The following is a 15,560-nucleotide window of genomic DNA, read 5'->3' as shown; positions in this document are numbered from 1 at the left end:
AGAGGAACTGTGAAGGAAATATTGTGGAAATTTAGATCAGATTGCTGGGATGGGATGCTGCCCACAGGGAACATTACCATGTGCTGAACACAGTTCATATCCTCAGCACTGCAGATTTCTGATTTGTTAAGGAAAACAGGGTATGAATCATTCAAAGATTTCTAATATAAGCATTATCCAAATAAATACCCTTCCCCCACTTGCAGAGTCTCTGGCCAAATGCTGTCCCTCTGTTCCAGCTCCTCCTTGCTGCCTCTCCCTGTTTCCGGATGGGCCCTGGCCCCCAGCCCTTATCTCCTCCAGCCCCTGGGCTGTTTGCAGAGAGCAGTTATAAAGAGGCTGAGAGAGCACACAGTGGAGGAGAATTACAAGGTGCAGGAAAACAGCAGCACTGCTTGGCTCACCACGACTTGCTCTGCACCATGGGGAAGGACAAGCTGCCCAGCAAGCCAAACATCTTCCTCCTTCTTCTCTTCTTCCTTCCTGGACACACTGCTCTCACTACAGAACCGTAAGCTACATGCGGAGGGGGGAGGGAGGTCTAAGTGCTCCCTTATTCCTTCAGTTTTGTTCCCACTAATAACCAAGTCCTGAGTTTCCTGCACAGCTCTGACAGTGGTCCCCATTCCCATCCTGAAATCCCTGGCTGTCCAGCCCTGGAACCCCTCCCCAGAACTACCTGTGCCAGTGGTCTCCTTCCCTCCACCTTCCCCCAGTGCCCACAGTCCTGCCCTGCAGCTGCCTCACAGTCCCAACCTGGATCCTCTCAACACCTTTGCCTAAGGATGTTTCTGCCTAGAAGCCTCTGAGGGCCTGGGATGTTGTGGGCATGGTGCTGGAATCCAGGTGCTTACCTTTCCCGGGGTATCCTTGTTTCAATCCCTGAGTTACTTCTCCCCATCCTCCTGTTGCTTTCAAGCCAGTTTGTTCCCCTTTCTCCTGCCAGTTTGTTTCCCTTGGCAGCATCAGATGTGCTTGTTCTCAGAGAGGATCTGTGACCTAGATTCCCTTCCTCCGGCAGGGAGGCTGGGCTGGTGCCAGCGCTCTCCCCGGACCTCCAGGGCAGGGCTGCACAGCCCAGCAGCGTGGCTGAGCCTGGGCTCTGCCCGTGGCACCAGCAGAGAGCCAGCCTGGCATGGCAGGAGCCCAGCATGCCCACCCAGCCTTGCCCACCAGGCAGTGCTGCTCTGGAGCCTCTGGGCTGGCTGGGACCTTGCTGTTCCTCCTGCTGCACTGACAGAGGCTCAGTTCTCACCAACACGGGTCTTGTAAGGCTTGCTGCAGAGATTCCATGGCCACGAGCAGTGCCACAGTGCTGGCTGAAGGTGCAGCACTGCTGCTGCACTTGCTGTGTGCTCAGAGCTGGGCCAGCCTGCAGGACCCCTGATTCACTCTGTGCCATCCACCCCTCGCTTGTCTGCCCTGTTGGGTGCCTTGGGTAGATCAGCCAACCAAGTCTGCTTTGGGGTCAGGCAGAGCTCTCTGGTCCCCCTACAGTCATCTGATGTTACTAAGCAGTGAAGATTAAGCAATCTTAATTCATCTTGCCCAACATCAGGAGGAAAGGGAATGAAAACATTCTGTTCAAACCTATGGGCAACACTGAATGGCCTGGGCTGGGAGACACCTTAAAAATCACTCAGTTCCAAACCCCCTGCCATGGACAGGGACACCTTTCTCTAGACCAGGTTGCTATGGATGGGGAAGCTCAGAGCTTCAGGATGGGGCAGCAACAGCTTGTCTGGGCAATCTGTGCCAGTGCTTCATCATCCTCATAATGAAAATATTTCTCCCTAATATCTAATCCAAACTTATTCTCTTCCAGTTTGAATCCATTCCCCCTTGTCCTGTTCCTTGGCAAGAGTCTCTTTCCATCATTCTTTTAAGCTACTTTTAGTCCCTTACCTGAGCCCTGTTCTGGGAGGGAAGAACAAAGAAAGGCTGAGAGGTGGGACAAAGAGGGCCATTGTTGGGGTCCACAGAAGGAACACAGGAGCCCAGCAGGGAGGCAGTTCCAAGCAGTGAACTGCTAGGTAGCATAAGGCTAGTGGTTTTGTTGTGGGTGCAGGATAGATGAGATGCTGTATACAACACAGAAAGAAAGCAACCCTTGAGCTGAAGACAAAAATTAAACTTCCAACCAAGACTTGCTTACTGTGTCCTATGCAAGCAGAGGTATCACTCCTTTGGGCAGAAATAGGTGCTGCTATTTCTGTTTCAGAGGTGGCCAGCTGGACAGGAGGCACAATTAAAGCTCAGATTACATACTAGAAAAAAAAAAAACACATATTCATCAAGCTAGTGCAGCACTGGAACAGGTGACCCAGATAGATGGTAGAAACTCCATCTATAGTGTCCTTTGGAAAAGTCCTGTTCCAGGAGAGAAGGTGGGCTTTAGACATCCAGAGGTCCTTTGTAAACAAAACATTTTGGAAGAATGCAGCCAAAGCTATTTTTCTCTTGCTCTGGTTGTGCAAGTAAGCTGTTTTACAGTGCAGTGGACATGCTTGGGAGTACTCTGCATTTGGTCATAAGTGTGAGGTCATAATGACACTTGAATTGGCAGGTATGGATTTGGGCTGATGAAATTCACTGCCTTCTTTGGCTGGGTGCTTGTTCTAGTAAGTAGCTGAGAGTCAATACACAGACAGACATTATTTCACCTTGAACTACAGTATTACCTTCTCTGTATAGACAAACTCACCATTTTACCCTCAGCCACCATCTCTAGGGTCTCCTGTTCCTCCTTGATGCACACCTCTGTCAGAGTCACTGCCTTTCTTGTCAGAGCAGCTCGTTGCATGTTGAGGTCTCTTTTGTCAGCCCAGATGCTTTTTGTCATGGAATGTCTATACGTGGATTTTGTGACCCAAGTTACTTAAAATGCTCATGGTAATTTAATTCATCTGTCTCTTCTCAACAACACATCCCAAAACATCTAAAGAGAGATCTATAAACAGCATGGTTTATATCTTTGTTTCAAAGGCAGGGAAGCCAGCCTAAAGGGAAGTTCTGCAAGTTGGCCAAAATCTCAGCAGAACAGTGAACAGGAAGAGAAATGAGGCCAAATTCCCCACAAACTAGGTCATGCTGTCCTTTCTGTAGAGTGGATGTTATTGTCACATTGCCAGTGCCACTGACAGGGGCAGGGGAAATGGCATTAGGGGAAGCAGCATGGGCTGAATCCGTGGCAAGAAGGTTGTGGAAGAAAGGGAATGCTGGAGAAAGTAGAGAGTCACAAGTTGTAACTCGTTCTCTGGGAGGCTGGAGTTCCCTCCTTTCACAGCTTCTGCAGCAGCCCTGGCTGAGCAGAGCTGCCAGCACCTCCTCACCACATTTCACCACAGTGCTGCCTCATGCTGAAGGAAATGCAGGTGCTGCCCAAATCCCACTGCCTCCACAATAGCTTTAGGACTCCCCAGAAAGTGCAAAGTACAGGTAAAAATGTAACTCTGGGTGGATGCATCTGGATTTGTCCTCTATTCCTTTCTGAACTCTTCCCGACAGTCTGTCTGATGCTTATTACCGATTGAGAATTTTCCAAGAATGACCAACAGTGCTCAAGTCTGAGTGGTAGGAGCTAGATTATTATTTTCCCTTTATCAACAGTTCATTTGTTCTTTTTGACACTCAGTTTTATCATACAAAAAAATCTTTTCCACAAATAGGCAAGTTAATTTCTAGAATTTCCATATCCTGCACAATTTTGGGGAAATGTACTTCCAAGATTATTTTATGTCCTGAAGAGCAGGGATCTCAACACAAACTCTGGAAGTTTTCACTAGTTCCTACCCCTTCTGTCCTATCTTTCAACCAATTAATGCAGGACAGAATTAATAATTTGATTTATTAGCAAAATGATCCCTTTTATTGAATAGCAGCTTAGTTTAAGGGTCCTTTGTGAAGGACCTTTGTCAAAAGCTCTTTGAAGATGCAAGTACACTTGAGTTGCAATAAAACACTACATTCTGAAATCCTTTGTGTGCTTGTCTTAATAAGGTCCCAAGCTGCAAGCACTCACATCTTTGCTCAGCATGTGAAGGCTCTGGAAACCTGGATAGGCAAAGGCTGGAGCAGCCAGAAAAGTGGGTGGTTTTTTTCAACTGTTTTTAGCTAATGCCTTTGAGTCTCAAAAGGAGATTGTGGGATATACAAAATTCAATTAACAGCCTGAAACCTTTCAAACTGTCCTTACTCCCTGCTGTGAAGCCAAACAAAACATCCTTTGTAAAGCACTCTCTATTAGCATAGAAATTGTTCCTTCAACTGCAAGCATTTTCTTGCTTTTAGGCTAATTAGTTAGACCGTTTAATATGTATAAACCCAAAATAAAATGAATGCTCATGTTATATGCACTGCAATTCGCAGGGATGGCAATGAATTAGGCATGCTGATATGTTAATTTCCCTTCACTTAGTACTGTTGCCTTAAAATTGTTTCACATTTCTGATCTTCCTTGCTTCCCTCTCTTCACAGGCAGTACATGGTGCTAGTGCCCTTTTTGATACACACGGATTCTCAAGAGAAAGTCTGTGTTCAGCTGACCCACCTGAACGAGTCTGTGACACTGAGTGCCACACTCGAGTACCTTGGGGAGAATAGGAGCTTGATTGATGATGTGGTGTCAGAGAAAGATGTGTTCACCTGCATCCCTTTCTCTGTGAGTACCTCATCCTTGTGGGATGATCTTGTCTGTTGATGTGGCATAGTAGATCCAAACAGTCCAGAAATTAGAAATAACGCACACTGCAAACAGAGACCCCTAAGATAAGTCAAACAAAATAATTAACTCAATGTGGATAACTGACCGCGGTAGTTTTATGAGGGCTAATTTCCCCCCATTATCAAATTCTGTGTTCCACATGATGCTTCTCTGTGTGCATGTCTTAGAGAAGTCCTTTGAAAGTTTGGCTGACAGAATGTGCCCCATGTTTGTTTGATATGTGTAAGTCTGAGATGAAAAATATCAGCATGGAGTGAAAACTGTGGAAGGTAGGGAATTGTTAAAGACAGTGAGGTCCATTAAGTCATATGGCTGCTTCTGGAGCCTATTCACAATTTTTTACTGCAGAAAGCTGACTGGTGAGTAATATAAGCAACAGGTTCCATACCTTAATTAATGAATCTGGGTTAATTTTCTTTTTGAGAAATCATGTGATAAAATGAGATCAAGCTCAATATTTCTCTGAGAAAAATATATAAATGGAGGAAGGCAATCATGGCTTTTTTCTTGCTCCCTGCACTTAATCTTTTTTGTCCCTTTAGGGAACTTTCTGACCCAGCTAGCTTCAACACTCAGTGCAATGGGGTGAATCAGTAAAGCAGTTATCCTCTTCATTCTCCTTAGCTTCCCAAATCCAATAGCACATCAGTGGCCTTTCTCACGGTGACGGTGACAGGGGACACGCTGCAGTACAAGAGCCGCAAGTCAGTGCTGGTCAAGAACTCTGAGAGCTTGGTCTTCGTCCAGACAGACAAACCCATCTACAAGCCTGGACAGACAGGTACCAGGAATTGGGCTGGTGTTGACTCTAACAGCAAAAAATCTTAAGGGCTCCATTCTCCAGACGTGCCATACGTCTATTAAAGCATTCAGATTTCTTCATGGGGCATCTAAGGTACTCAGTGAACCTTGCCTCTGTCAGCTGAGGTCTAGTTCACGGTGCTTTCATCATTCCTAGTCTTCATTCTCCAGGCACAGCATCTCAGCCAGAGGTAGGCACTGGCTCCAATCCATGCTACTCAAGGAGAGGCACAAAACTGGGATGACTGCAAAGCAGAGTCTCCCTTGGCTGCAACAGAATCAACACAGCAGGACAGGCACTCTCAAGAGATAATTCAATTCAGCCAAGACCTGATTATCCTTCTAAATTTATCTGCCCCTGACTATCTGCAACAGAAAGTGCCTGAAGTAATTGTTTCTATTACTTGGAGGTCTCAATTCAGAGCCTGTTGATCTGTGGAATGAATCTGAGTTCTAAATTATTGAAATATTGACATTTCCTGGTGATGACTACAAACTTAACAGTGGAATTTCCTTTTTTTCTGTTACACTCTTCAGTTCAGTTTCGGATCGTCTCTCTGGACAAAGACTTCTACCCACTGAATGAGAAGGTGAGCCTTAATTCCTTGTTGTTAGCCAGGAGATTCAATTCCTAATTAACACCATTGGTATCATCCAGAACCACTGAGGACAGCCTTTAAAGCATATGATATTCTCTCACTCCATGCTTTACCTGTTCCATATTCTATCCTAGGACTCACTCCACCTATCTCTACTAAAAACATCCCACTTTTCAGAAGCATGTAGATGTTTAAAACCAGATTTGTAAATCAATGTATATGGCTTAGCATGTGGGCAGGAATCTTATCACTGGAAAAAATGTGTGGGACAGGTTTCCCCTGGTAGTGACAGGTGTGCAGCTGTTTCTGCAGTGGGGGGAATCCCACACTTAGACAGCAGCATGACAGGAGCTTGGTTCTATGGAGCTGGTCAGGGGTGCAAGCCCACCTTTTATTTTATTTGCCAATCAGTCCCTCATGCAGACAAGCTCTGAAAACTCATGCTTCATCACATCTTCATAGTGAGGTAAGACTAAAGGTCAGAGCCCTAAAATATTACAGAAAATATTCCCTTAGCTATCAAGGACCAAGAAAAAAGAGCAAGTTCAGAGAGGGAACAATCCCAAGGATTTCTAAGAAGTTTGTTCTTCTGCCCTTCAGTCCAAATCTGGAAATTGCTTCTGTGTGATTAATGTTTCTAACATTTATTTCCTTTTGCTCTTTACCCACAGTTTCCCTTTGTCTACGTTCAGGTGAGTGGAAAACTCCATTATTATTTGCAGAAGAATGTGCAGGCACAGAGGTACCAGTCCCCAGTGGTGTTTTCAGGCTGAGGGGCAAAGGGAAAATTGTGGGTCTGTGACCTTTTCCCTTTGGTTAAAGGAAGGCTGAGTAGCTGGGCATCAAAATAAGTTCCAACAATGGTTCTTTTATCACAGAATGAGCTGTAGGAGAAAACTAATTAACCTTTACAAGCCATGCTATGAACAGAACTACACTTGGCTAGAGGTCATCAAAATGGCTTATTCCTCTTCCCAGTCAGAACAGAGAGTTTCTGTCTGCCAAGTGTGGTTGAAATTAGAGACCACTGTTAAACCTCTGTTAAACCAGAGAAACAAAATTAGGTAGAGCAGACATACCCTGTCTTCCCAGATCTTTTTGTCTGTTGTTTTTTTAATGGTTGAACATCAGAGGCAGGCAAAAGTTACAGGAAGGATGTTTTAATTATTCAAGCACTCACTTTTTCAGATGAGAACCCAAAATTTACAATTGTCATTTGGGATATCTTCTTTTCAAAAAGGTAATGTGATGAGGGCTCATGGACTGACCCTGAAATCAGTGTGCACACATTTTATTTTGGTTGATGTGATTAATGAGTCCTGTGTAGTCCGTTCTTTTACTCCTTGCTGTGTGGGGTTGCTGTCTGAATTCTGCACCATCTCTGTCTAGAGCTAGAGAATCATCACAGTAGAGGAGATATAAGGTAGGCCAAAATCAGGCTGTGCCCCTTTTTTGTGTCCTCTTTTCAGTGCTGTCATTCTCTCTTCCCATCAACAAACTTCCAAAAAAGAGCTGCAGAGCTGGTGGGTCACAGTTGATGTGTGAATATTGGAGAAAGAAGAGTAAGACAGTGGGAGGTGTGGTTAGCAGTCTGAAGGGAGCAGCTCAGAACTGCCTTTGGCTAGGGCTGTCCCATGGGGTCCCTTCCCTTTCAATGAGATGACACTTTACTGAGTACAGGAATTTCATGAAAGAAGCAAGTGTTCTCTCCACTGCCTCCAAAAATATGTCTTTGCCTAACAAGCTGAATAGTTTCATAACCTTTGTGTAATTTTAAAAAAATAGAATACCTTTCTGAGGAAGAAAACAACCTGGCTTTCAGGCCTTCCCTATAGATACATCACAGGAATGGCAACAAGTTCACAAGCCAAGCATGAATTGCAAACATTAATGTAAACATTTACTTGAATTCCTCCTTCGAGGAAGCCAAGTGGTGTCCCTCACAATAAGGGTGAACTTTTCAGCAGGGTTGGAACATGAAGAGGATGTGGTCAGAGCCATGGGATGCATTTTTCTGACTGTGCCACTGTCCCAGGTGAATTCTTGGGAACATGGCCCCCCTTCTTCCCCCTGACTGATGACCTCCAACTGGGAGATGTCATACACATCTCCATTTTCCTTAAGCCCTGAGATAATATCTCAGTGAGGTAAATGCACATAGTCACATACCTTGAGTCACACACCTATCTAGAGTAAATAAACTTCTGGCGACAGCCAAGGTACAATGTAAAGAGCAGGCAGAAAATGAAAGACTATAAACATTAACTATCCTGCTGAGGAGCCTGAAAAGGATGCATTAAACCATGCAGAACCACTGGGTTGTTTCAGTGACTTCTACAATAAATTTGGGGCTGAGGGGATTAATTATTGATAGTCAGTTAATAATGAGCAATACACCAATGTGGTAGGGGTGACACTTCAGCTCCAGCTTTAGGGGCATGGAGACACGAGGGAGGGCTCTCAGCTGGATGCCTATATGTGGAAGGATACTCTCCTCTGCTGCTGTCACCATCCTTCCTGACCACTAGCTTAGGACTCTTGCACTTACACATTTCTCAGTCCCATAGATAACTCAGGTGTCTGATTCCTCAGCAGATTGTGTACTGGTGCTCCAGCAGTCTTCATTCCAGGCAGGCAAAAAACAAAATTTTGCATGCTGTATGGCCAGGGAAGGAGGCTGAAACTTCCCTCTTTTCTCCACATGCTCCACTTACTTCTGATCCCAATTCTGTTCCCTTCTGTTACCCTGCCAGTCTGTCTTGCCAAGCTTCCTGGCCCCATCCTTTGCAGGGAGAGCTGAGGGGGAGACAACACCCCTGAGCGTGAAAAGTGTTTAAAAGCTTTCCTGCATGCAAGTCGTGCAGAATTGACAGGTAAGTGCTTTCAGAACCTCTCAGATTGTTGCATGATTACAGATAGGTGTTTCCCAGCTGGGATGTGCATACAGTGGGTGCTGCACTGCTCTGTCCCTGTGCTGTCTTGTGACTCTGCTGCCCTCCCCTGCAGGATCCCCAGAGGAACCGTGTGTATCAGTGGCAGGGGGTGGAACTAGAGACAGGCTTCACACAGCTCTCCTTCCCCCTCACCTCGGATCCCATCCAAGGCTCCTACAAAATAGTTGTGCAGAAGAGCTTCTCATCCCATGTGGAGCACTCCTTCAGTGTGGAGGAATTTGGTAAGGAGAGGAATTTGACAGTAATGCCTTTACTGTGACCACTTAATTTGGAATTTCCTGGAAACAACATGGAGAAGGGAGGGACTGAATATAACAGGAAATGGGGTTCATAGGGACTGAGCCAGAAAGCACTGTCAAAAGTGGTTGCTTACTTTACAGCATCTCTGCAACTTGCCTGAGCTTGTATTTGCTCATAGTGCTCTTGGGGGCATAGGACATCCAGAATTCCTGTGCATGGCTCATGGCACCAATTTCAGCTGACTTGTGTCTTACTTGATTCCAGTCCAGCAGCTCATTGCAAGTAGCACTAGATATGAAGCAAGAGATGACAGTATTTTGGTGACTATTTTGCTTCTCTCATCATCTGCATAAAGTCTCTTTCTCCATTCGTAGTCCTCTCTATTTTTGCTCTTCCTTGTCTCTGTGAAAGCTTAGAAATGTTTGGCAGAAAATTTGTGATTGAGGAACAATCCGTGCATGTTACAAACAGACTGCTAGGAGAGACTGAGTAAGGTGGAATATGGTGCTGCAGGGAGCCTTTTAACCCCCACTTTTCTAACAAACCCTCTTCGGTGATTGTAGATGTGTATTCTGTATTCTGTATTAGTGCACATTTGAGAAGGTTGATTGGCCAGTGTTTCACACTCCCAGCCTCTCCACTGACTCTACTTGAAGACCAAATACTGATCAGGACCTGCTCTTTCTGGAATATGCAGACCATAGATTGCCACTGAAGTCCATGGGATATGGCTTGTTTGGCTTCAAGTCAGGCATGGTGAATAATTTGGCCACAAACCAGGTTATGGGCTTCGACATGGTGCCGTGGTGACATGGTGTGTTCCTCTTCCCACAAAGACCATTCTGAATGCCCCACAAAATCAAAGATGTTATGTCCCTTTGTTAGCCTCTTACTAAACTGTTTTTTCTTTCCTTTTCTTCTTTAGTCTTTTTCCTGCAAATTCCTCCTATTACTCTTTCTCTTACAGTCTTTAGAGGAAATGTGCCCTGGGGTTGTAACACTGAGCCTTGCCTCCCATCTTAGAGGCAAATTCATGCCTAAACTGTATAACCCAGGGTTATTTTCCATTCCCTGCTCTTATTTCCTTGCACTGTGAAAAAATCCTCAGCTGCACCACCTGGAAGCTGGATATTACATGCTTCAGTCCAGTCCTGGGCATGATGAGTCGGTGGTGTAGGGCTGCAGGATGCAATATGGGAAGAGGGATGAAAATTAATACTCAGGAGCAAAATATGTATTTTACTTGTGCCCCTTTTTATTGGGTTTTTGTACTGCCTCTTCCACTTGGAAATATAGAGAGAGTCTGAGAGTCTGTGGCTAGATTCAGTGGAACTCTCTGGGTATGCAGGATGACATCCCAAGGTGCATCTTAGTGAGTGTAGGACTAACTCTGGATCTCCAGAACAGTAAGAATCAGCCAAGAGAATTAATGGTTTGGGGAATTTCAATGTGGTTAATTACAAAGGTGGTGAATGTGCTGCTCCAAGTCCCACCTGCAAATTATGCATAGTGAACACAACCACAGGACCAGTGTGTCTTTCTGAATGGACACAGGGGAGGGATATGCTCACTATCTGGTGCCACATAAGCCTGTGCTGAAAATTAGGGAAGGTAAGCTCTACAAATGTCCTTAGTGGCCTTTGAACCCAAACAGTAGGGAAGGCAGAGAAAACCTATGGAAGGGGTAGAGATCTGTACTGAAGACAGAGAGAGGTTCCCATGAAGATGATCCTAGCTCTGTGCTTGGGCTGCTGTGTAGTACACAGCTCTCATTCACTCTTCTCATACCAGACTTTCTCTCTTCCATCCAGTGCTGCCCAGGTTCGAGGTCCTGGTGAAGGTCCCAAAGATGATCACTATTAAGGACAACGAGCTTCCAGTGTCTGTCTGTGGTCTGTGAGTCACAGGGCTCCAGTAAATCTCTCTTGCTTATCCTTCACTCTGCCTTTTTGCTGAGGACCAAAAGAAGTGAGGAGGAGGAGGAGAAAGAGGGTTTTTAAACTTTTCCCAGGCATATAGTGAACACTTAATTCATTCTGTCAGTCCTGAACCTGCTGGTTGGCCTGAATGGTCAAATTGAAGGGTCTTCCCTGTGTTTTTTAAAAGACTATGTCAAACAAATCTGCATCTTTCTCTTCCCAGTTTATTTCACATTTTCTCTTTCTATTTTTACGTTTTTTCAGTTAGAGCTTCTCTGCCAATACTGAGCCCTCAAATACACCAAGATATCAGATCAGACATCATTAAAATTGGCAATGCAAACCCAGTGTTGTCATTTTTAACTCATAAATCACTCCTTCTGAGTACCTGTTTGCCTTTCTATTTCTTCATTGAACTCTGAGCAGGAATGCTCATGGCTGAAAAAATTATCTGAAGTCAACCTTTTTCTTCATAGACATCCCACCTAGAACAGGATTAATATATCTTCCATGGATGATGTAAGAATCTCACTATGGAAATGATGGAAATCATTAAAATGCCAGATTAATCAGCCTTTAAGAAGTATTACGAAATCATCCACAGATGTCTTTAAGGAGATGTGTCTGAGTGTGACTGTGACAGATTGTCTATCTGATACATTGTTCCACACATTGTGATTAGGTACACCTATGGGAAGCCTGTTCCTGGCTTGGTGAATGTCCAGGTGTGCCGGAAATTTTCCCAGTCTGTTTCAAGTTGTTACGGAAAAGAAGTAGAATCTGTGTGTGAAGAATTCACTAGGCAGGTGAGTCCCAAGGTCAAAATGTAGTGGTTTTTGTGAAGGTTAGTGGGCAAGGTTGTCTCAAGAGAGATCAGATATGTTGGGAGACTGCAGGACATCAGGGACAGCATTCTCTCCAGGGAAAAGCAGAGAATCTCAGAGGGATCATTAAATTGGAAGCAACTGATGAGGAAAACCTGACCCCATTGAAACTAGTGACAAACCTCCAGCTGCCAGCCATGAGGTCTTTGGTATTGTTCCACAAACTGAGAAAAGACTCTTTGAAGGAAATTTCCAACTAGAAATATCTAACAGATGGACTGGCTGAGCAAGGAGCAAAGATGAGGAGAAAACAAGAAGGCTATATAGAGAACAAAGATGAGGTGGTATTGTATATGGGTCAAATACAGGAGAAAGGGCAACAAGATAAAGGCAGAAGACAATGGAAGAAATAGGAAGAAAAACAGAACCAAGGCAGGAAGAAATTAACTAGGAAACCAGGGTGGCCATTGGAAAACTGTGTGTCAGGTAACTCACAAAACACAAAGAATGTGTGGATGAAACACTAGGAAACAGGCTGAACACAAGTTCTGGTCTTGGAGACAACCCTTGAAAAATTCTAGAATTTCATGAACAGAAGTTAAGCATGTTGGGTTTGGGGTATCTATTCTCATTCCTCAAGGCACAAGCTTTGTTCACAGAATTTCCATTTCCTCTCCAATCCCTCGCTTAGGCAGATGCTCGTGGGTGTGTTTCTGGTGTGGTGAAGACCAAGGTGTTTCAGCTCCTACGCAAGGGATACGAGATGAGCATTGAGGTACAAGGCAAAATCACAGAAGATGGCACAGGTATGTAGGATGTGAGGAAGGCAAAGTGATGACAGGCTACAATGAGGAACTGGCAAACACGAGGAAGGTGGAGCAATATTACTAGAAATTCATTAATGATCCCTCTTTACTGTTCTTTGTCTTAGGAGTAGAGATGACTGGAACAGGCTCCTGTGGCATCACATCCACCATGGGCAAAATCCGCTTTGACCTGTTGGACTATGCGTACAAACCAGGGATCCCTCTCTTTGGGATGGTAAGGAACTTCTGAAAGCACGGGCAATGAATGGCACAGCAAACACACAAGTGCACAGTCCCATCAGAGAGATTGTTGTTACAACTACTGAGGAATTTAGGATCCTAATAGATCATTTCCATGGGCTGACTGGGGTGCTTTGCTGAAAATTTTCCCTCAGACAACTCATGTGCCTCTCACCTTTCCACATTCTTTTCCTTTGTTCTTCTCTATCAAAAAATATCCTACCTGGCAAGGAGGAAAAGAGGGAAGAGGATGTATTACTTGGGAATTGCTTTTTGTTGCTGGCCTAAAAACCGAAGTTTGTTGTTGCTCTGTTAGGTGAAACTGGTCGATGGCACTGATGCTCCACTTGCCAATGAAACCGTCACGATTACTGTGGGTGGAAACAAATACAAAGGGAATTACACTACAGATGAGCATGGACAATCCTGGTTTTCCATAGACACTACCAGCTTCACAGAACTCTCCCTGGAAATCCGAGTGAGTGGCAGAGACAGGGGCAAGCCTCTGTCTTTCTCTTCAACAGGGGAAATGTCTATCCATGGGTTATCAGTCTTTTCTGCTAGCTGGAAAGTAAGGCAAGTTTCCTGGTGGGTCACCTCACTTCTCTGTGTCTTCTCTGCATGCTATCCACAATCTCCTAAGAATGTTAAATACAGAACATGTCCAAAGCTCTTCTGTGGACCTTTATGTTACTTTATACCTGATTTTGTTTGTTTTTACTTAATTTTCTTTCTCAGGCAGATCATAAACCTGAACTGAACTGCTATGACAGTGACTGGATGACACCATCCTATGAGCATTCCACACGCAGAGTCACTCGCTCTTATTCCCTCAGTAAGAGCTTCCTCAAAATTGAGCCAAAGCCTGAGACATTAACTTGTGGCTCCTCAGCAGAAGTCCAGGTGCATTATATCCTCGCACCAGAAGCCCTAGGGGAGCAGAAGAAAATTGTCATTTATTATTTGGTAAGACATATTCAGGGTTACTTTTATCTGTGGCCACAGAAAATACTGTGTCACCTGCAGCTGTATTCCCTGATGGGCAACCAGAGCACTGCTAGGTAGCCAGAAATGATGGAGAGCATTTGAAATGGAAACTGTGGCCTGCAGTGCAATTTAAATACACTTCCCTAATGTTTCTTTTTTCTCTGTCTTCTGTGTGCAGAATGTTGGGAGACCACATTAATTGGAATAGACTGTAACATGAAATAGACTGTCACAAGAATTATGAATTTATTAATTCTGGTGATCAGAGAAGAGAGACTGATTGAACTGTGACCAAACAATGGAATGTCAGTCTCCCTTGGGAGAACAGGAAGAATCAAATGAATATCCAAATAGAATGTTTTTCTCCCTAGATTTCTGGTTATCCCATTTAATGACACTAGCAGAGAAGACAGGAGTAGCTCTGGAGAGCAATATAAATATCAGTAGAACAAACACTTCAGTTCTGGTGGACTGCACATAACATCAGGGGACTTAGGCTGATATTCAAAAGAGAAAACAAACCTATGCTAGAGATGTCTATGTGCTTATTTTCAAAACTGTTAAAAATTAATGAGGACAAGATACTTGTTTATCCCAGTTGCCTGGGAAAATTGATTTTAAGTATGTATATACAGAGGGTAAACAAATAGCGAGAGAACTTCCATTTTTACAGATGTGGATCCCACATCTTGAAATTCAAATATGTTGTTATGGAATAAATATTCCATATCAAAATTAAATTAATTAAAAGCATTTTTGACTGTGCAAAATGAATATTTTTCTAGAAATGAGGTAATTACAGGAAGCATTTAGACTATTGCTTGCTGCCTGACTTCAGGTACCTTGTTTAAGTCTTACTCTTTGCAGCCTGTGCTCTTCTGTCCCAACTCTGTGTAGTTATAAACCTAGTTCGGTGAAATTTTTCTTCATGCTGCATCATGATGCAATTGAGAGAGGAATGAGACTTTTTGACCTCCAGTCTGTTCCAAACTGTTAGAAATGTGCAGATGACTCCCAAAGTTATGCGTGATTAGAGGCAAAATGCTGATTTATTTATGTAATATGTATCAAAGCAAAGGTAAGTATGATCAACGTGGTCCTGCTAGGAGCAAATATCTCTGTCTCCAAAGACCCAGTAAATCCCAGCCTGGCACTTGTTCAGCACCTTCTTGGTGTTGCTCACACTCTTACAATTAACCCACTGGACATTCCTTCTCCTGCCTTTCAACACTGGCAACAACAATTCCAGGGAGATTTCTCTGTTACACAGGTGATGGCCAAGGGACAAATCGTGTTAGCTGGCACCCATGATCTGACTGTGAATCCTGGAAATGGTGAGCAGATCTACACCTTCCTAGCATTTCTGGTGGGAATTTAGAGCAAGGGGGGATGTAGATAAATTACTTCAATTCAAACACTGAATTTAACATTTCATTCAAACTTTGCACATAATGTTTGCATTTTCAA

At 44.1% G+C, this 15,560-nt stretch overlaps 1 protein-coding gene across 3 annotated transcripts in view; it reads left to right on the top strand.

Annotated features, from left to right (window-relative positions):
- Positions 1 to 254: 254 nt before the first annotated feature.
- The window catches only part of LOC306804172 (alpha-2-macroglobulin-like), a 35,309-nt gene continuing 20,003 nt past the window's right edge, over positions 255 to 15,560 (top strand). For 2 of the 3 annotated variants that reach the window (XM_079310439.1, XM_079310438.1), the window contains exons 1-13: positions 308 to 511; positions 4,477 to 4,660; positions 5,348 to 5,504; positions 6,062 to 6,114; positions 6,795 to 6,815; positions 9,130 to 9,298; positions 11,129 to 11,213; positions 11,919 to 12,042; positions 12,752 to 12,866; positions 12,992 to 13,101; positions 13,423 to 13,584; positions 13,845 to 14,072; positions 15,364 to 15,427. In XM_079310439.1, coding sequence (XP_079166565.1) covers positions 423 to 511; positions 4,477 to 4,660; positions 5,348 to 5,504; positions 6,062 to 6,114; positions 6,795 to 6,815; positions 9,130 to 9,298; positions 11,129 to 11,213; positions 11,919 to 12,042; positions 12,752 to 12,866; positions 12,992 to 13,101; positions 13,423 to 13,584; positions 13,845 to 14,072; positions 15,364 to 15,427 — 1,561 coding nt within the window. In that variant the 5' untranslated portion in view covers positions 308 to 422. Of the gene's footprint in view, positions 512 to 4,476; positions 4,661 to 5,347; positions 5,505 to 6,061; positions 6,115 to 6,794; positions 6,816 to 9,129; positions 9,299 to 11,128; positions 11,214 to 11,918; positions 12,043 to 12,751; positions 12,867 to 12,991; positions 13,102 to 13,422; positions 13,585 to 13,844; positions 14,073 to 15,363; positions 15,428 to 15,560 lie in introns of all 3 variants that reach the window. The other variant, XM_079310437.1, reaches the window with a different exon arrangement.

The sequence above is a fragment of the Erithacus rubecula genome (assembly GCF_903797595.1).
Source record: "Erithacus rubecula genome assembly, chromosome: 1".
Lineage (NCBI taxonomy): Eukaryota > Metazoa > Chordata > Aves > Passeriformes > Muscicapidae > Erithacus > Erithacus rubecula.
Note: the sequence above shows the minus strand (reverse complement) of the source record. Positions and strands in the feature narration are given on the sequence as shown.